Source organism: Dermacentor silvarum, chromosome 5, assembly GCF_013339745.2.
Source record: "Dermacentor silvarum isolate Dsil-2018 chromosome 5, BIME_Dsil_1.4, whole genome shotgun sequence".
NCBI lineage: Eukaryota > Metazoa > Arthropoda > Arachnida > Ixodida > Ixodidae > Dermacentor > Dermacentor silvarum.
In genome coordinates, this window is record NC_051158.1 from 20268175 (window position 1) to 20290096 (window position 21922).

The 21922-nt window shown below is 46.9% G+C and overlaps 1 protein-coding gene across 1 annotated transcript in view; it reads left to right on the forward strand.

Moving 5' to 3' along the window:
• Positions 1–3929: 3929 nt before the first annotated feature.
• The window catches only part of LOC119453008 (transmembrane protein 114), a 104208-nt gene continuing 86215 nt past the window's right edge, over positions 3930–21922 (forward strand). Inside the window, exon 1 of the mRNA XM_037714984.2 lies at positions 3930–5073. Within this exon, the coding sequence (XP_037570912.1) occupies positions 4833–5073 (241 nt within the window). The 5' untranslated portion in view covers positions 3930–4832. The remainder of the gene's footprint in view (positions 5074–21922) is intronic.

A 21922-nucleotide genomic window follows, 5' to 3' on the forward strand; every position in this document is an offset into this window, starting at 1 on the left:
CGGCTCAGTGGCTGTGGCGTTGTGCTGCTGAGGTCCTGGGTTCGACTCCCGGGCGCGTTCCGACGGGACTGCAGAATGCAGAAATCGCTCGCGTATATATCGCGCTTTCGGTGCACGTCTAAGGAACCGCAGGTGGTCAAAACTAACCCGGCGCCGCATACGATACGGCTTTCCCTCGATAACGCAGTGATTTTTTTTCTGATTTTTCGTTTTAGGCAAAAGGCTTATTTGTCTCGAGTCAGTCGACCTTGAGCGAAAACGCGTTTACGACACGAAAGGTACAAAAAAAAAGAGCTAGTGGCCCTCGACCTTTGGTGTTAATGAAGGCGAAGCTAATTAAGGCGCAGTTAATTAAAATAAGGTAATTAAGGCACTCGAACCTGCGACCTAGGGTGGGAGTCGAACCCTCGATCTTTGGAATTAAGAGGGATGACTAAGCGAAGTACACTAACCGAATTATGGGGGATGACTGAGCAAATTAAGGGGGTGACTAAGCGAATTAAGAAGGATGAGTAAGCGAATTACGAGTGTTGACTAAGCGAAGTAGACCAAGCGAATTAAGGGGGATGACCAAGCGAATTAAGAGGATAAGCAAGCGAATTGAGAGGATGAGTAAGCGAATTACGAGGGATGACTAAGCGAAGTAGACCAAGCGAATTAAGGGGGATAGGTACGTCATGTGTCCGTCTTTAACGCGTCGGCGCTTGGGCTTTCACCTTCAAGTCATCTTATAGGGATAACATAAGAGACCCTGTGAGGTTTTGAGATAATCGGAAGGAATAAATCTTGCGGCACGATTTCCGACGGCATTTCTAAAGAGTTCTATAGAAAGGTTTACCTAGTCGAGGTCCCAAACGGCGCAGGCTTAATTGTTGGAGCTTCGCCCTTGCCGTGCCCCAGGTCACGTGTCCTGTGCTGTTCTTGACGAGCGCGTTTCGGCATAAGCTAGTTGAAATTCAAACACTCCTCAGAAACCTTGCTAATAACTTCGCAGCGGGTAAGTTGCTTCCGCATATTTATAGAGAGAAATGAGTTTATTCATAACCTATGAGGCAGAAACGTGGAGGTTAACAAAGAAGCTTGAGAACAAGTTAAGGACCGCGCAAACAGCGATGGAACGAGAAAATGTTAGGCGTAACGTTAAGAGATGGCGCTGTAGATCGGAGAGCAAATGGGGATAGCCGATATTCTAGAGATGGAACTGGGAGGGCCATGTATACGTAATGCGTAGGGTGAATAACCGGTGGACCATTAGGGTTACAGAATGGATGCCAAGAGAAGGGAGGCGCAGTCAAGGACGTCAGAAATCTATAGATGGGATGATGAAGTTAGGAAATTTGCAGGCGCAAGTTGGAATCAGATAGCGCAAGACAGGGGCGATTGGAGGTCGCAGGGAGAGGCCTTCGTCCTGCAGTGGACATAAATATAGGCTGATGATGATTAGTTTATATACAGAAAAGTAGAGAGGTCGATAGGCCTGAGCTATAGCTTGCTATGGCCTACTACTAGCTTTGCGCTGGGGAAGGCGGAATTGGAGGTAGAAGAGTGACGATGATGATGATGATGATGATAATGCACAACATGCACCTTATAGAAGTCGAAGTTAGAACTGTCGAACGTTGAGCAAGTTGATTGGTTCTCGTTACACTTGTGCCCGCTGCTTTGCACGCCTGCTTTTCCATATACCATGAAAAAAAAAAAAAAAAAAACTAATGTGAATTTTATTTCCATCTCTAAACGTTGGTTTCTGCTGTTCGGCTGTTTTAAAATGTATAACTCAGGTTCCTACATGCTCGAAACAAGTGGATATTTGATGCTCTGAATGTGCAACTTCACCGCCTTTTTTTTTTTCTTCTCTTACTTCTTTTTTTATTTTTGTAAAAAGCATTTGCGCTACTCTCGCGACAATTTATCTCACTTATTGGTTGTTCGCTGATACTGTTAGCCTCAATAGAGGGTCTTTACAAGAGCGTAAATACAGGTGATAACAATTGACAATGACTTCACGGGCATCTTTTCATAGCTAACAGAGGGTTGCATTGATGGCATTTCACGCATTCCACAGTCGACATAAATGAACGCAAAAAAAAGAAAAAAAAAAGAGAAAACAGTCGGCGCAAGCACCACTCAGCGTAAAAGAATAATTAGCCTTTAGTACTGCTTATATAGAGTAAGCAAGTGTGAGTATTTGTGTACAAATACACACACTGTGTGTGTAAGCAAGTGTGTGTGTGTGTGTAAGCAAGTGTGTGTGTGTGTGCGTTAAGGAATGTGTTAAGAGAAAAGGATCTAACCAAATAATCGGGAAGCATGTTTTATTACCTGATGACTCTTAAAAAAAAAGTATTTCAAAGCGCATAGCTTCGTGTCAGTGGTGACGGGATATACTATATACTTGTATTATGCCTTTCGTTTTTCTAATAACAAAAATATCCAGTTCAGTCAGCGCTATGGGTTTACGCCTTCTTTACGCATGTTCGTCCTTTCGCACTGCTTCAGTACTGAAGAATACAGTCAGCGTAAAAAGCTTACGGGACACAGGATTGCGAAAAGCTGAATTGCCGCGAAGACCGGGCACTTGCAGCCTCGAATTCAGAGTTGCAGTCTGCCGCAGTCTTATGTGACGCATACAGTGATTCGTCTAATTGAAATCGGCGTGCTCTAACGGAGCGAAAATTCATAATTTTCACGGAAACCGGGCCCCTTAAACTTTTGAGGTCGAATGTGCGTACACCAACGCGCCCTCCAATTATCTGCGATTCTGAAACTACTACAAACTTTCAACTCCCCTCGACCAATCAACGCGCCGGCGTCTCCAACATGGCGTCGACGCTAGCGTGCGTCACATATGCCAACGTTGGGCACCGTCACCACAGGCAGACCGGACTCACAGCGCCGGCGACCATTTGTGGTTCAATGTAGATACGATATGTGACTCTCACTTTCCTGACTCCCTAGGTGCGCGTGCCCGCTGAAGCTATATCAGTACACTGAATAGGTGCGTAGAAAGGTGCTTACGCCTCCAACCACAAGTGATCTCCCAAAGAGACGGGCGATTGTGCACACGCCAGCGGGAAAAGTTCGCGCGTGCTTCTCTACCCATGCGTGTTCCCTTTAAAAGTAGACCGCAATGTATACCAGTGGGATTCCACTTCGTCACCCCTAGGACAGCGACACCGGTTGGAGCGCTCAACGCAGGCGTTACATGCTCGGGTTTCTTTTTTTCTGTTTTTTCATCCGCGATCGCGCAACCAACAACTGTTGCTCGCAGCCTCCGCCGCCACTCGGCCCAGCTCGGTCACCGAGAGATGTAGAGAAAGAGGGCACGATGCCCGTCGCTAGCGAAATAAGCCGGCACCACCACCACCACCATGGCCCCAGGAGCTTTCCTCCTGCGAAAAAAACGCCGCAAGACGCACGCCCGCCAGCTCCACCAACCGGCGGGAGTATGACGCCATGGCGGTGAGCACTCAACACAGGTGGAGGGTGCGGCGCACGTCCTGGCAAAGCCGTGCCTTCTCTCTCCTCTGTTTTCTTTATTTTCCCCCACCTGTACACACACACACACACACACACACACACACACACACACACACACACACACACACACACACACACACACACACACACACACGCGTGCGAGTGATGCCGCCGGTGCTCACCAGGTGGCAGCACGTGACTTTTGCAGACGACCGAAAGAACGGCGCAGCTATGCGGCGGGCGTTCGACGTAGCAGAAGGCTTCCAGAAGACCCGACAGAAAGTTTTAGAGAGAGGGGAGCGGTCGCGCCCGGCAACCTCCTTTCCTGCACCGCAGAAGAGTGTGACCTGAGAAGGTATTTTCTGCCTCCCCCCATCACCCCCCCCCCCCGTTTTTTCCTTCCCCCATAACCTCCTAGTACGTGCCGTGAACTACGGTGGGGGGGGTCCTCTCTTCCAAACCCTCGTCCTTCCTTCTCACAAGCACGCTTCTTCTCACTCGGGCCTCTGGCAAAGCTGGTCCCACCCTCCCCGGGCCCTTCCCACCACACACCGCTCGTCCAGGTTGCGTACAACGTACACAGCCTACGCGCCAACGACGAAGTTTCGTCGACGACGAGAAAACCTGCCCAGACCCTCCCCTTCTACCTCTCTCTCCACCAAAGCCCGCTGCCGCTGCAGTGACGCCAGCGGTGTCTCGCTTAGTAGCGTGGTGGCCTGCCAACTCTTGGGAACAAGTGTGCTGTGCGTGTGCAGTTCGGTGTGCTATAGGAGAGAAAAAGAGAACGGAATCGCTTCGAGCTAGCAGCGCCCCGGCGTCAACGTCTCGAAGCCGCCGAAAAGCTCGGCGCTGCCTGCCACAGGGCAGGCTACCCCGGGCAAAACCCTCCGACCGTCCAAATCTCTCCTTTGTGTGTGTGCGTGTGAGTGGGGGAGTCGTGACGACCACCTCGGAGACCGACGGGGGCTGCGCGAACGAACGAGCCGGACGGAACTAGCAACAGGTAGTGGCACGAAGCGGCCCTATCATCGTCATAAAACCCTTCGTAAACTACCTCACCGTCCGCACCATCGAACTTCGACCGATCGCCGTCTGTCTCCGGTTGTGTTGCTACCGAGAATCGGAGAGTGTTTGTTAAAAAAAAAGCAAACGCTACTTCTGCTCTACGTTGGTTGACAGAAGACAGGAGTGCCCCAACCCGTGCCTCCTGTTCCTTTCCTTCTGCGAGACACCCTGCTAGCAGACGTCTTGCATAAACGTCGTCTGTTCCACGCCGTGTCTTTTTGTGCTTTATAAAACCGCGCTTCCTTTCCAAAGAATCCTCGCGAGAGTCGGCGAGAACACAGAGCATCATGGCCTGCTCAGCGGTAACCCTGTCGATAGCGACCATCACGGCCGTGCTGGCTCTGGCCTGCTTGTCCATTTCGTTCGGCACGGATAACTGGCTCGAGACTCGCGTCAACCGGACAGCCATCAGACAGACGTTGCAGAAGGACACAGACGAATACCGATCGTATGAGACGAGAATGGAGTACTTCAGCAGGGACACGGGTCTCTTCAGAATATGCTTCCCCGAGAAGAAGCCCAAAGGACGTGAGTATACTCGTTTGAATGATCGAACGGTTAGCAGGAATCCGGTTGTTTTTGCATAGCCCATAGCTCCATGACTATCAACATGGCTGGTAGTATAGTGGAACCACGTAGTAAAGTCATCGTTAGCATATTTCATGACTTCTGCAGGACGAGGCTAGGACTGTCCTAGTGATCTTCACTTAACTATGTCTTGCGTCTTCATCCTTATAGGACCATGTGGTACAACCGTATATATGAATACAAATGCCAACTGTCTACGTTTGGGAAAGCATTCTGCCATAGGATCGTACAAGTGGATCGTCTGGAAGTTCAATGCCCGGTTCGCCTGTATTTCTTTCCTGATCTATACTTCTTTGTGAATCCGGTAGCGAACGATATGCCATAGATTATTCGCGGCTTAGCATGATGTTAGAAAACTGAGATAGCGAAATGCTAGAAACAACCTGCGCTCTAAAGAGCCGGAAAATGCAACTGAAAAGATGAACGCGAAACAAACATGAAAAGAGACTGTCAGATAAAACACGCACGGCGATCCCATTACTGAAATTTTTTTCGGTTGGCAAGCTGTATAGTTAGGTACGCTGGTACGGTGACTGCAGGTTGTCTGCAAACCGACTCAAAACAGAAGTTCACTGACAAGCAATGGTATGCGTGCCGGCGCTCTGCCTGTGCGTGTCATTATCTGCACCTGTAGTCTGATTGAACGGAGAAAACAAATTGAAAAGAAAGGCAGCTCTGCGCACATTGCACGCGTGCTTGGTCCGAGTGTTTGCATTCATTCGCCGTGCTTTAAAGGAGTTCTGAAACATATTTCCGAAGTTATAGACACTCTACCATACGCTTCTCGAGCGCAAAGAGAACGACACTTCGCAAATACGGGCGTTTGGAAACACTTTAACTTGACACTAAATTTGACCTCGAAACGCTGGACCGGGAGTGATCGATACCACCGTGACGTCATGACTCAGAGCGGTACTTGATGACGTCATTAAGGCTAGGTACAGCGTTCCACGTTGCATCTGGTTACGCTTGCAGGAACGGCGCAATATATCATGACGTGACGACTAATCCACATACCGAAACTAGTTCTCAGAAATAAGCATTATAGTGAATTGTTTAAGTAACTTTAAAAACAAATGGCTTGCGTCAGAGCGCTTTCAATTTAAGGTGCTCTGTCGCTAGCCAATCTGTTTTCTATGGCTGGGAGGGCTTAGACCTTCTTCGAAAAAAAAAAAAATGAGTCGGTAAATGTGCTCCTTTAAAATATGCGCAGTCGCACGGCGATGGAAGTTCGAACAGGTGCTCTCCACCTTACAGAAAAAAAAAAAAATGCCGAAGAGTCATCGGCAGTCGTAGCGGCTTGACTAAAGATCTAGTTTGTGGGTCGGACTCCTCAGAACAGGTCTCCGCGCTAAGCCGATTCAATTTTTCAACCTGGCCCGAGGATTAATCGTTTTTACGTCGATCGTTCGACCTTCCGGGTTGCGCGCCGGGGGAGGGTGTTGGCGAAAGCCATAGACGCCGGTTGTCGAACCGCTTCTAATCTGCAAATGCATCGAGCTCATTTACTCGTTTTATTTCTTGCCTCGAAAAAAAAAAAAAAAAAAAAACTAGAGCACAACAAGTCTCTCTCGCCTGCAGCGGACGCAGTGTAAGCCTCTCGGTGACCGGCTGGTGTGGGTAGATCTGTTATAGCTAATAAGGACTGACGAGGGTTCGTTACTATGGCTAGTTCGTTACTTACTAGTTATTTCGTGGTCGATCAAAATGGATATCTTGTTGGTGCTGGCTCACATTTTACGCACCGTGGGATACAGAAGAGCCGTTAAAAGCTCAAGACGGACGTTAAAGAGAATGCGGCCTTCTGTTCCAGACGAGAGATCCGTAAGCCTGAATTGTGATTGGACCATTTCTGGCATTTCGCGGCCGGAAGGCACACAAACAGGATTATAGAAGCGCCGTATAGCGTTCGTTACATACGGCTAGAACAGAAGGGTCGTAACGGCAAACGTCCAAACGAATCTGACATTACTGCGTCAGAACAAACAAAGGCCGAACGTCCGTACTTCGTGGATGGTCACTGTTGATGCTGTCGTAATCTTATATAGCACTACGCGACCGTAATGCGATCATTGATTACATGACCAAAAAAAAAAAGTGAGTAAAAGGAACGGAAGGGCCACAACAAGTAGACGTTATTAGCAAGAACACGTCATTTGTTGTTCGAGACGAGGGAACCTTTACGGTTTGCATTTATGACTGGACAGTACCTACCGGCGACCAGCAGACGCATACTTATATGTTATTCGGCAGAAGACAGCTATAAGGCACCCTAAATCTCAACAGTAAATCTGTTCATATCGGTAAAGTTTTCTTTCGAAACCACATTTGCATTCATTTGGCGGAAAATGGTTCAATAATCATTGCTAGTTGAGGAAATGAAGGTTCTTCTGAAACTTTTTTTTTTCTTCTTTTGAGTATCGCGCCTAAATCTATGCACCCAATGTGGCCTCAAGGATTTTCCCCGCATCTCGTTGGATGAGAATAGCGATTTGGGCGATTTGGTCCAAGTTCGTGGCGCGATTTTTTACAGCACGAAGCACTGAAGCACGTGCGGAAGGAAAGTAAAAAGAACTAAGCGTTAACGAAATAAGGACAACACAAACGCACTTCGGTGCTTAGGGCTGAAAAAAATCACATAAAGTATCTACTTGTATATCGGCTGTTCTGCAGTAAAAAAATAAAAGTTCTCGAAACTTGCAAGGCGAGCCTTTGGTTCCTCTGGAACGCAATGTAGTCGTCCTTTTCCGATTAATAGTGAACTAGACCCGTGTGAATCTGTGACGTCATGACGAGTTGGAGCATGAACTTCAAGGGGATGTACGCAACTAAGGTTGTTGTTGTTTTTGTTGCGCGTTTTTCTTTTTCGGATTACCAATCCTCTATTCATGGTTAAAGCGGGAGCTTGTTCTTTCATTTCTTTATTATTAATTTTTTAACAGCAGAAGTGCAATTAACTGATGCCGCTTAACACACCTCTTAGTGTTCCTTTAAAATGTAAAGGGTTGTTGTTGCGGCCTCACCACAATTATCCCCACTGTAGGTATCGATACACACTACAAACAACATGACGAAAAAGTAACAAACAGTCAAAAAGGAGACATTGTGCAACTTCAGCATAACATTTAATTTGGTATGACTTACTCCGCAAAAAATAAAAATTAATTACGCAATAAAGTTGGCAACCCTAGCAGCGTAACCTTCCGGACTCTTCGACTAACTTATGCAGAACAGCTATAATAGGCACACGACTATAGGACCTAACTGACACGCTCTAAATGACAATAGGTTTGATGTTGGTATAGGGTAGATAGAGCCTACAGATTACTAGTTGGAAGTACGAGAAACGAGTGCACTAAAGTCAGTTTTCTATTTCTTCGCTATTTTCTGCGATTGCACCAGAGCAGCGAAACCAGCAGACGACAGATCCGGGCAGGAGAAGCGGCGCGTTTTCTTCTAGCAGACGGTGGGGGAATTCCGCGTATCTGCCGATCGCATCTGTTTCCACGAATCTCGAGGCCATTTTCGCCATTTCTCGCCCACACGGCTCAAGAATGCCAGACGACTTCTGTGCGTGACATGATAGGCATTTAAAGAAAGAGTAGGAATGTATCTGACGAGGCGCTGGACGTTTTTGAGGTGTCCTGTACTTACTTACTTCGTTGGCCAGTTCTCTCAGATTTTTGCCTTCTGCGCATTCGGTTAATAGTATTCCGTCAGTTTATACCGGGTTGCTCATTGCTTGCATCAATCGAGATATCCCTCCTCCCTTTGTATATGAGTTTTCTTTTATGAAAAAAAAAAAAAAAAACCGCCTTTTAGGAGCAAATCACTAACCTCATTGTTTCGGTTTTCCCTGGTTGATATTAACATCCAGTTTTCTTCTAGAAGAAAGGGCGCATGCTTTGTATAACTTTCTAAAATTGATATTACTGCCGTTACCTCTTCATGAAAGGCGTTGGACAACTGCCGCAGATGTACAATATGGACCGCTGTTAACGAGAACGCCTAATTAGTATCCAAACCAACATAACTCGAACGTGTCCTCCACTTCACAGGGTCCAAGTGCTGGATGTGACCGTTTAAATAAACCTATGTCGGTTAAGAATTGTTGCCGAGGCGTTCGTGTTGATATCGAGCTGTAACCAGTTCCGAAATGCCAATTTGGTGTTCCCTTTAACAGTGGACCGTACTGTACGTCTCTGGCAGAAAATACCGTATGCGAATATGAAGCACACGTTGTGGTCTTACCCAGATATACTGCGTACACGAGGAACTCTCAATTTCTAACGCCTGGGACTCGGGCGAAACCGGCCTTATACGTGGGCCCACGCATAGTGAATATGGTGGGACGTCACGTACATTGTGCAACTCGATCCCTTGTATTCATCTAAGCTTCAAGGCAGCTCCGGGTCCGGGAAAAGAAAAAAAAAGACAAAAACGTATGGTTGGTTCCTTCACAATCAAAAAGCAAGTAAACGCTCATGTGCCTGATGAACACTTTCGGAGCATCTCGTGGTGACTTGTTCATGCCAAGCTAAATAGACCAGAATGATGAAAATATGCGCTGGCAATTACGCAAATCCCGTTACCGATTTCGACCAGAAGGTAGTGGTCCACCAGCAAAAATTAAAAGAAAGGAAGGAAAAAGCACTTTTACATTAACGAGACAATATTATAGTAAAATCGCAAGTTCATTTCTGCAGTATTAAAGGGGTTGTAAACTTGTAGTAGCTGCGGAAACTAAAGGTTTGATGTTAACAGTAAACGGGTGGAAAAGCTAAACATGGGTCGCTACGCCGCCTTGGAAGTTCTCCAACCAACTCTTTGTGACGCCTTCGATTTTGGCATTCAAAAGTAAACACAAACCTGCAAAATTACTAAAGGCACGAAAACGCACGAAATTCGTGGCAATACGCTGAATTCGTTTGAACATCATGTTCTCTCTTCTTTTTTTTTTTCTTTCTTTTTAATTTTTTTCTTTCCTGACTAATAAACGATTTGTTTCCTCCGAGCTAACTGTATATAGAGACCTACCAAAATGTAACATCCGAGTTTAGCCAGCTATAACTTCAGCGCCCCCCGATTCGTGCCACGGCGGCACGTCGTTCGTCGGCCGGCCGGAGGACCGCTGGTGGGCCAAGGTAGGCCCGGCGTGAGAGCTTTTCGGTCGGCATGGCGACGAGGAAGTGGCCGCGCGCTCACTCGCGGGCATCCCCTCGCCTCCTCCTCCGACACGCTCCAAAAGTAAGGCCCGCCGCGCGAAACTTGTTCTTCAAGATTAGAGGATGGGCCCAAAGCGGGCACGCACACCCCTGCGCTTCCTCTTCGGGGAAAGAACAACCGCTATGTATGTACTACCCGGGCTGCCTCGGTGGAGCGGCGGCAGCAGCAGCAGTCATGGCGGCGCTTTCTCTGCTTGCGTCGCCACGACAAGAGAAACAGACGACGATGTGTTGGTTTCGGTCGTCTGCTGGTCGTTTGTTTCAGGTCTGTTTCTGTCGTCTGCTGGGCGTTGCTATGACGCCATGACAGGAAAGGAAGCAGATCGTCGTCTGCTGTTGTTGTTCTATACGCGAAAGAAATGCCGTCTGCTGTTCGCTGATGGCGTCGTTCTTTCGGTCGTCTGCTGCACTGCTGCTACGCCGTTGCGGGAAGGGAAGCAGACGATCCGCCGTTGTCCGCTGCGAAAGAAATGCCGTCTGTTGTTCATTGTGTGTAACAGGTTACGTCGTCGACATCTGCGCGGTCGCGTTGCTTCATTGCGACGGGCCTACTGTTGTAGGACTTGCGAAATCTAGCCTATAGGAGCGCTAATTGGACGAGTGTTTGAAGGTCGGCGAATTGTCACGTGGGTTATGGTGGCGAACAGACGACGAACGGTTGCTCACAGCTGTGAAATTCGGTGTGTTCCTGGCTTGTAGTTGCCGGGAAAGTTACCTAGCTTCCAAAAATGGTCGTGGTGTACGAGCAGAATTTAAAGCGATGTTTCGTACAGGCGTCACGTTGACCGTGACCAGTGGACACACATATGAGACTGGTAGCTTTAATCCTGCTTTGCACAAACACCCTAAGTCATCTTGTTTCATTCATCCTTGACTGGTCCGAAATTTGGATACCGATGAAGTGCAGGGTCTTCGTCGTATAGACGGATGAAATCACACCTGCGCCGAATTGTAGCACCCGGAGACTGCACGCCTGCATGGGCAAGGAATGCCGCCTTTTCTTCCTCGTGAGAGAGTCGCACGTATACGTGCTCGCGACAACCATCTTCCTAGTTACCAAAAACAGATCGAAGGAAATGACAGACCTAGTACTACTAAGCGGAATTCCGCAATTTGTACGATTCTCTGTATAGCGTTTTCCCCGTCGCCAGGCGGCGGCGGGAAACAGACGATCCGCCGCGCTGGCCGCTTGACAAGAACGCTGTCTGCTGTTGTGGCCACCGATTCGATCGTCTGCTTATATATCCGCGGCAGTTTCGCTTGGGTTGCGGATCCAATTTGCGCCACAAAACGGCACGTTCCAGCTGTTTGCTCGTGTGTCTGTTTAGCCTTTTGTATGCATCGTGATTCGTGACTGGTGCGCCGTGTAATACGCCGTGAGGAGAAGGATCGGTGGAAAAGTATGAAGCTTCATTGGAATGCGTTGCTGCGTGGACGGATGCAGACGGCGCATTTCCACTTCCGTCTGGGGCGTGCGTGACGCCTACGTTCGCTTCGCCGGCGAGGAGAGGAGAGATATGTCGCTCAAACAGTCAGTGACGCCCACGTGGAGCAGCAGAGGGGCGCGTATTAGCTCTTTCGCGGTTCACTGCACCCCCCTCCCCCCTTCCACCGCTAGGGCGCTCTCTCCCTTCCGGCGTCTGCTAGCAGACGAACGCCCAGCCCTTTAGGCAGTTCAGTATGTACGCTAAGTGAGACACGAAAAGATGATTCGAAAATAACCAGCAAGCGCAGCCAAAAGGTTCCGCGCACTTCGTGTACGTGTTTCACGCGAGACAAAGGCACTTATTTCTCATTGCTTCTTCCGTTATTGGGCACTCGTGCAATCATTTACCGCTCGGGGCAGGCTGAACTCTTCAGAGCAGAGTGCGAGAGACGTTATTTGCTTCCAATCGCTTGGGAAGGGTAACGTTACGTAATACCTAGAAAATTCGGTTATATATCGGTTATGTATATGTACGTGCACCAGTTTACCGACGCGCAACTCCAGAGAGAAATACCGGGCATCCGCCGCCAACTCGGTCGTCGGCTCCATATGAATGCATCTATAGATACAGATCAATACATACCACGCGAATTGTCTTCATACATTACTAATCTCCTGAGAACCACGCCGCCCATTTCGGTGCATTTGAGATTCTCCACAGAGCGGGGGCAAGGGAGCGGAAGGGGGGGGGGGGGGGTGCTACACCGTGCAACACCGGCCATTACTCAGCAGATTCGACCGCATGTCGATTTCCGGATAATATATGATCGGACCGCGGGCCACATTGTTCGCGTTCCGATGGCTGAAAAGCCCAGCTGCACGCTAACGCTGCCCTGATGTAAGCTCGTGCACGATCGTGATTACGAAACTATGACAAAAAAAAAAAAAGAGAATGAAAGCAACAATGAGCAGACAACGAACAAGGGGGCCTAGCATCCACAACCAGCTTTCATGCATTTCGCCTCCTGAAAAGCGTGCAGCAGGCGTCGACTAATCATGCGTCTCACCGACAACAGCGTGCGGTGCAAGCAGCGCGAAAGTGACTGCTCGTTTCAGCCAATCACAATGGAGAACCGAAAGAAGGGCGCTCCTCCGTTGTTCCCGCGTCCTCGGATCTCCGAGCTCCGTGCAACGCCGTGTTTATGGAAGCTTCGCGAAGGTATCGGTGGCGCACAATTGACGGGCTCCCTCTCTTCCCAGAACGCACAATTGGCTCTCATTGCTGATTGGCTGACACGAGTCCTAACCTTCACTGCGCCGCGCCGACTTGTTTCACGGCCTCGGAGATCAGGGGCAATGCGCGTCACTTCATCATCTCGGAGGCTATGCTAGGTTAGACGTAGTTCGCAAAGCCGGCGGCGCATCGGATCAGAGCTCTTCAAGATTGGCCGAAAATCGACTTGGCTCTGCCACTAAGCTTCGTACAAAAATTTCTACGGGAAACTTTGCCGCTAGTGTCTATGGCAATGTTGCCAACTTGGCGCTGGTCATAAAAAAAAAAAGTCGTAGATTTTTGCGCAAAAATCAGTTGACATCCGACATCCGAGGGGGGTCCGACGCAGCTGCGATTTTAGACGATGTCCCCAGCGTTTGCCTTCCCAACCCCGCACGCATTTTCGTGAATATAGCCGCCGATCTGTTGAGTCAGCAGCGTGACACGTTGATCCCCCTGACCCCCTGCGCGCAAACTTCGACGTCCGATGCAGGTGTGGCCCTTTATGAGCCGGCGCCGTATGACGCAAGATGAGGGCACATAGGCGAGTGATTGACGGGCGCTATGCGTAAACGCGGTCACAAGCCGGACTGCTTTCGAGTTAGCAGGGGACATGCCAGGCGGCTAAACCTTGTAAGCGTACGGAACAACCTATGAACGAGGAGAAAGAGCTAGAAAAAAAAATACAAAAAGGATGGTATTTTCCTCCTTATGAAAGTCGCTGGAAATCGTTAAATTTCACGAAAATTCAAGGATTGTCTCTTCCAGCAAGTGCTGAAGCGCGTGACACACACACACAAATACACGTGTGTTTGTGTGTGTTTCTTTTGTTTCCGCCGTCTGAGTCCGCAGTGGGAGTTTTCTTCCGTGAATTCTTCCGTTAAACCGCTGGCGCTTCAACGCTAGCTCTTGCAACAAGCTGCGCGGTTTTCGGCGAAAAAGAAACTACGACCATGTCTGAGCGCTGAACTGTGTTTTTGTTATTCTTATTTTCTTCCCTTCGCGTGCGCCACGCAACCGCTTCCCATCTCGCTTAATCTCCCCGAGAAAACTGAAAAAAACGCCGCCAACTAATCGTATCATGCAATGTTCAGCACCGGAACAGCCTTTAAGCGTCGCCTCCGAGAGTTCTGGATGCGGTCGCCCCTGGCAACCTCGGTATGTGGTCGGGTTTATGCACGGTTCGGCGGTTCGGTCAGTGACTCTTAGTTGTTGTTTAAAGAGCTAGGTACCATAAAGAGAAATAACAACTCAGTTTAGACTGATAAATTAGTCCTTAAAAACTATATTTTGGTTAATTTTGTGATAACAGATTGTTAAGTATAATACACAGAGTATAAAATGATGAAAAAATCACACTTTTTAATTTCGAATCGATATCCCAGCGCCGGTACGTCAGTGTGACGTCACGAATGGCAGTGTTTTTCCGTATAAATGATGTCCAAAACGTGTCGGTCGTGACGTGTTTCTGGCTCCGCATTCACTTCCGGCGCATGCAATGCGCAATAGCATAGCCTATGAGATCCGTTTCTGTTATTAGAGGGGGAGCAACGTTTGCTTGCTCGTGGATTTGGGCACCACCTATTTGGGCCGTTGCGGCTCACTAAAATAGTTCTTGGAAGTTTGCTACGTTCGGTTTAGGGCTTACTTTGGAATACAATGTGGGGCGCATCCTGTGAAGTTCTCCGGATTATTTTTGACCACCCGGGGTTCTTTAACGCGCGCCTAAATCGAACTACACGAGTGTTTCTTGCGTTTCGTTTCCATCGGAATGCGGCCGCCTCGGCCGGGGTCGAACCCGAAACCTCAAGCTCAGCAGCGCAACGCCATAGCCATTATACCGCAGCGGTTGCTGAGCCCGGTTGGCTACCCTGCACTGGGAAAGGGGCAGTGAGCGATGGGGAAGGAGGAGACAAAAGTTGTACTCGCCAGTTTATAGTATCGAACGCTATTCGTGTCACTAACAGACCTAAGTATAGCCTTCAAGATCGTATACTATATCTGCCGTGACGTCTGGCTAAAGGCTGTTTCACATGGTGCGATTTGGCACTGCGATTATCGCAGCTGCGATTTTCGCAGATGCGAAATTCGCAACGGCCATTTCACATGGTGCGATGTCAACAATGCGATTATGCGACGCCCAGGGTTGCTTGCTGCCAGATTTTGTCGCACACGCCGCATAAATTCGTTTAATGTAATGAAAAAGACGTGCGCGTTATAATATAATTGACCTCTCTTTATTAGGATCAAATAATACGTGCGTTTTGTAATTTCAAAACGCTTCAAAGTTTTGTTTGTTTTGGAGTGCGCAACAGCGGTTTGTGAAGTTCAATACGAGGAGAAATGGCGGACGTAAACAGCTGTTCGCAGGTCGTCGTTCAGCGTTGTGTGCTGTCTCGTGTGTGTTTTATGCCTGTGTCGTTCTACCTGCGGTTAAACAAATTACAAGAGGACCTATCAACAAGCCCCTATAGCTGTTGTCATCGCATATGCAGTATTCGGGATTCGGCGGAGTCGTCATGTCAACGCAGAGACCCTCGCGCTACCCGTGATTAACGTCAGCTTCTGAAAAACGGATGTGTGTGTGTATTGCTCGTGATTGCGCATTAGTGGTTCCTGCTCCTAGCAATATTCTTGCACAAAACTTAGCAGCAAGCACCAACCCAAAAGCTCACGTCTGCCCCTGAACAAAGCCGCAAATGATCTGTGTGTAATTACTGAACGTGCAATGGAGTTTGTGTTGTGAACGTTTATCTTAGTGCCAGCCTGGCTCGTCCGTCTCGGCGCCTGTACTGTAATTATTCATACAAGTGCTCTCTGAATATTTAGAAAGGAGTAAAAGCCGACACCACATTTTTTTTTAGGCGCTGCAGTCACTTGTGTACGTAGAATCGTATCATGCTGGCAGACATGGGCGTCGTCTATTTTCTCGTCCTGTTTCTTGCGCTGTTAGTGTGCTGTGAATCTGTATCAAGAAGCTTAAGTTAATATGCTGCAGTACGTAGCGCAGCCGCGTAGCCACACGGCTAACATTAAAATACCTTGTTAGGAGTACGTTTGTTTGTTTAATAACAAAATCGAACGCTAAAATTTTGTATTCATGGTGGCAAGTGTAAGGTAAGAAGCTATCGAAACTATCCGCTAATGGCATGCGTGTGCTTCTAGCTGCTTCAGCACGTTATCCCTGATAACACCTGATATCCCTGATATCCCTGAATACCCCTGATAACCAAAAACATATGCAACTGGAGCAGGTGCTATGATTCCTTTCCTGGAAATGAAAGCCAGCATCCCAGTCTGTTAAGCTAGTCATGTTCTTAACCTATATTAGACCAATGTTAGAGCATGCTAACTGGAGCCATTTCAAACTGGGTTATTTGACCAAAATAAGAAAGTGCAAGTAAAGTGTCAAGGTACAGTCTAATCTGGTATTCCCGAACCTATTGTTATAGCAAAACTTTATGCCTCCCTGAAGTGCCTGCATTAACCCAATGCTGAAAACAGGGGAAGCTGATTCCCTTTCTTGCTATTGAAAAGCTGCTAGTATCTCAATAACAGACCACTTATGTTCTGAGAGAAAGTGAAGGGCACTGACAATATCTCTAATCTTTTGTATGAGCCTTCACCTTGAACGAAAATGGAATAAAAATATTTACCTTTGCAAGCCTCAGAATCCAAACATTCTCAAAATTTTGAGGAGCCACATTAAATTTTTGAGATACAGACAATAAAAAGTGTGCCTAAGTACAAGTGCACACTGAACACACTTGAGTGGTTGAGTGGCCAGCTGCGAATGCAAAAGCGTCCATAGCTACTACCTCGAGGTAACTGCTAGGTTGCACGTGTGTTTCTCCTATAGCCCATGTACCTGGCAAGGGGAATGGTTATACGTAGTCCTGTCCTTTTTTTTTTTTCAATAGATGGTGGCTAGCTGATTTCATCTGTTTATGTATTTATCGTTTGTGTGCATCTTATGTGCATGTGTTTGTGTCATGTTCTGATTGTTATACGTACAGTGATGCAAGAATCTTTTTTTTTAATATATTGCACTACAGTCATTTATTAAACTTTGTGTTGAAATGTACAAAATGTGGCCACCCAGTAATGGTTAGGACAGACAGCAGGATTGTCAAAAAATATGATGCAGATCCAATGCACTTGCTTGAATCGACATGAGGCGAAGCTTTCACGCAACGGTCAGTTGAACTCTAGAAAACTAACTGCAGTGTTTACAGTTGTCCTTATTTCACCCGATGCAACACATACTCATAGACAATGTTTGCTTATTCACCGCACAGGTCACATAATGTAATGCATACATAGCACGGTGAACTCACTCAAATGTCGGCTCACTAAGACTTCGAACTAACCGTGAGTCTGAGTTCGTTTCAGCCTGACTGAGTCGAATTTTGGTGAATACGAGTAATAGCAAGCTCAGTTGAGTAAACTTTGAGTGAATATTGTCATGTGGTAGTTGGGGAAAGCTGATCCAAGTATAATTTTAGTGAATATGAGTCAAAGCAAGCTCGGCAAGTAGATTTTTGGTGAATATGACTCAGTGCAAGCTCACCTGAGTAGAATTTTGATGAATATAAGTCGGAGCAAGCTTGGCTAAGTAGATATTTGGTGAATATGACTCGGTGCAAGCTTGCCTGAGTAGCATTTTTGTGAATGTTAGTGAGATCAAGCTCGGCCAAGTACAATTTTGGTGAATATGAGTCGGAGCAAGCTCGGATAAGTAGAATTTTGGTGAATATGACTGAGCAAGCTCGATTGAGTAATGATGGGATATGGTTATACGAGTTTATGCAGTAATACATGTAAGTGCAGACTCATTAGCAACATTGCCTCCATCTTGATGGGCTATACCTACGCCTCACTTTATGAGCTGTGGACATGCAAGACCCACCCACACTTGAAAAGATACTATCATTCATACGAAGGAATGCAACCGGCTGACTTCACTGCACAATTTTGATCTGCTTTTGTTTAATGAGTTATCTACTGCTTATAAAAACAAGGTGTTCGCCTGCTTTTCGCATTATTGCATGTGTTTTACAGGAAGTAGAGACAGAGAAGCAAGAAAAGGCAAGGATGTTTATGGCTAAGTAGTTTCTTAGAGTACTGCGATATGTTACAACCAGCATAAACAAAAGTAATTCGATGCATTGAAGTAAGCGAAATGTGCAATTACCTTTTAATGTGAGGGTTAATACAGATGCAGAAAGGATACAAAGTCTGCAACACACTGAATGTTTATTGGTTTTTTTATTCAGGAGAAAAATAATGCATCAGAAAAATTAGAAAAAGACTGTTTAAATATTGCTTCGAAAATAAATTGGCAATACTGCTTATTCCCAGTCAAAGCGTGAAATATGCTATTGTAGAACATTCATTACGATATCCAGTTTGCACGTTCGCTTTGCGTCTCGCAGCGGAAGTAACAGAACCTTGAAATGAGATAATTCATTGGGGAAAATGCGCATGAAAGCCCTAACCAACCAACTGCAACTAAATGGTCGCGCGTATAGCGTGACCAAGCATTTGGTCACGCTATACGCGCGACCACAGCATTTGTCCGTAGTTGCATATTCTTTAAATTGTTCCGTCCGTAAAAGCATACGGCGATAAAACTGTGGCGTTTTCGTATATCGCGAGTTGTCTCCAGAACCAGAAAATTGGGACGACATCCGAAGGCCATGCCTTCCCGTGAGGGACACCTCGTAGTATTTACCAACTCGCAGCGCGTGTGAATAACGGAAAATCACGCAAAAGTACGTACTATCAGCACCCGAAGCTAACCTAAAAAACAGCGTCGCCAGATTAGCAACGTATATGGTGTAATAGTTCAGCGGAAATCCGCTAGGTGGAGATAAGTAATTAAAGAGAAACTGAGACGTCCACCCAAATGTAGCAATTCGCTACTATGGAAACCCAACCGGGTTCCTCGAAAGAAAGCCTCGCAGTTGAAGAAAAATTCGTCCCGGACCAGGACGAATTTTTCTTCAACTGCGAGGCTTTCTTTCGAGGAACCCGGTTGGGTTTCCATAGTAGGACGAATTTTTCTTCAACTGCGAGGCTTTCTTTCGAGGAACCCGGTTGGGTTTCCATAGTAGCGAATTGCTACATTTGGGTGGACGTCTCAGTTTCTCTTTAATTTAACCAGATTAGCAACGTAGCGTGTCAACAAACTCGTAGAAATCACAGAACCGAATCTGACCTACGAGTTTTTATCTGCACTATTCGTGTGTCGGTGCTGATGTTACGTACCGATTGCGTAATCCAAGGCTCCACTCAATTAGTTGCACTGTTCGAGGCTCGTTGATCCAATATTTATTGACAAAAAAGTATCTATAAACGTTGCGTTGAGCGACCGCCGCCATTTTCCAAAACAGACCGCGAAATACCTCTCGGCGCAATTTCGACGGAAAAATCGCAGCGATTGCTGCGACGTTGCGACGCTGCGACCAACCGGTTGGTCGCAGCCGAAAATCGCAGAAACGGCCCTGCGACTGCGATTTTCGTCGCATGCGACGGAAATCGCACTTCCGGTGCGATAATCGCAGTGCAAAATCGCACCATGTGAAACGGCCTTAAGGTCGCGAAGAGGCCGAAGCGGTGAACCACGGCGGACGTGGGAAGAGTGGAGAAGAAAAACGAAGAGAGGAAAAAAATGCAGAGAAACGGCGGGAAACTTGACCCACATGGAAATCGAGAAGCGGCGCGGGTCGGGAAAAAAGAAGTTCATTTCGATTGTTGTGTCCTCCCGGTCGAGAGGCGATTTGCCGCGCGATGCTTCGGTGGGTCGGCCTGACCGGAGGAGGAGGGATCGCAGGCCCTCTCTCATACCTTCTTATGGAGGAAAGGAGGACTTATATAGAGGACGCTTAGAATGGCGCCCGCTTTTTCTTTAGTCATTCTTTTCTTTTTTACTTGCTTTGTTTTGATTCCACAGTCTCGAGAATGCATTGTTTTCGGAGGCTACCGGAAACGCGTTTTACCTCGGCTTTATAAAGGACGAGGCATTGGGTTGGGTAGGCTTAAAGAGGTTCTTTCTTTCTTTCTTTCTTTCTTTCTTTCTTTCTTTCTTTCTTTCTTTCTTTCTTTCTTTCTTTCTTTCTTTCTTTCTTTCTTTAAACGAACGGTGAGCCTGCCTTGGTTGCGGCATTCTCCCACGGAAGGGGAAAGGTCGTGGGAGAATAACGTTTTTGAGAAACAAAGAGAAAAACATACAAACGATTGCGGGTAGCCTTGTGGGCCGAGTGTATGCTTCGTTCTTAGACAACATAAAAAAAAAAAAAAACGTTATTCTTGAATAGTTATATCCCCAGGCGCGCGGGGTAGTTAAAGCGATCGAGGAAGTAGGCGCGCGAGTTGGATTGTGGCCGCGGCGCCCATAATTAAAAACGTGCAGCCGGGGACGCAAGTTTGTGGACCTTGTGTTCCGCGCGGGAAATTAAAGCCGAGTAGGCGGCTGTATTCTGCAACAGTTACACGAAAACATAACAGTGGTTAAGAAAGCAGGCGCACACGTCGTAACAGAGACGCCCGTATAGTACAGTCAGGGACAAAAGTAAGTGGACCAATTAAGGTTGCAATGGAAGAGCCGGATAACAAGGCGCGTTGTTGGGTGAAGTCAGTACAGACAACATATTTGGAAGAGACGAATATAAATAACCTCGTGGTCTCGATGTGAGACCAGCAGTTTAGAAGCGCATAAACTACTTCGCTGTCCGAATGAAGTGAATGGTGGACCTGTAGTTGTCGGCATGCTTGCTACTTATCCAAGGGATTCAGATCTCACGTGGCACCAATGGTGTCGCTGAGTTTTTTACTCGTATGTACGAATCTAATTAGCCCGCAATGGTAGGGCCATCACACTTAAATAAAAACATGGCGCGCGCAAGCTTTAGCGGTAACGATCAGCTTGTCAGCGTTGTCAACGATTACGAACCGACGTGATGGCTGCTGTCATTTAGTTGGGAACAGAGAAATCTTACCGTTCACGCACAATGTGACCCTCTATGTCAGGGGTATACTTGTAAGTATAATCGAATGTACATATCCTTATATATATATATATATATATATATATATATATATATATATATATATATATATATATATATATATATATATTGTCTTATTTATTTTTTCAACTCTGGAGTATTGTAGGGTTTGGAAGAAATGCGTGTTGATGTGATATATATAGTATACGATGTCGTTAAAGAATAAAAGAAAACGTGACTCTCAGCGATGTCTTGTCGTGAAGGCAGTTGCTTCAATAATCACGCGTCCCTGTTATGTCAAAGTAATTTGCTGTTGCCAACCGCCAAGTCGATGCATCTTTGCCTATGTACGGCGTGTTACAGCCTATAAAGTAACGGAAGAAAAAGTATTATGATGGCAAGAGGAAAAAGAAAAAAAACAGGAACAGCATTGCGTTAAGCCATGAATATTTTTTTTTCTGCTTGTTCCCGTACTGAAAAAAGCAGGGCAACAACTTCAGTTCCTCTGGCCAGACAAAAAGTCACATGCCATCAAAATATTAAGCAGACGTATTGACCAGACTAACTTAGCTTGATGCGGTTGCCTTATTGAACCGAAAATATTGTGAAAAGGTAAATTTTGATATTCTCGTGTCCTGATTTCGCTATGCGCATTAATCTACCTCTGTCGCACTTTTCGCAAGGTCTTAGCATCTTCATTGATCTGATTGGCATAACGTACACCTAACCTCCCCTGACTGTCGACATAGTCAACAGCTGATTACTCTAGCGTAACCCGCTGTTTGAGTATGTACGCTAAAACAGTGATAACGACAGACGAATGCTTTAAGACGAAAAACGAGGTCATAGGTACTTT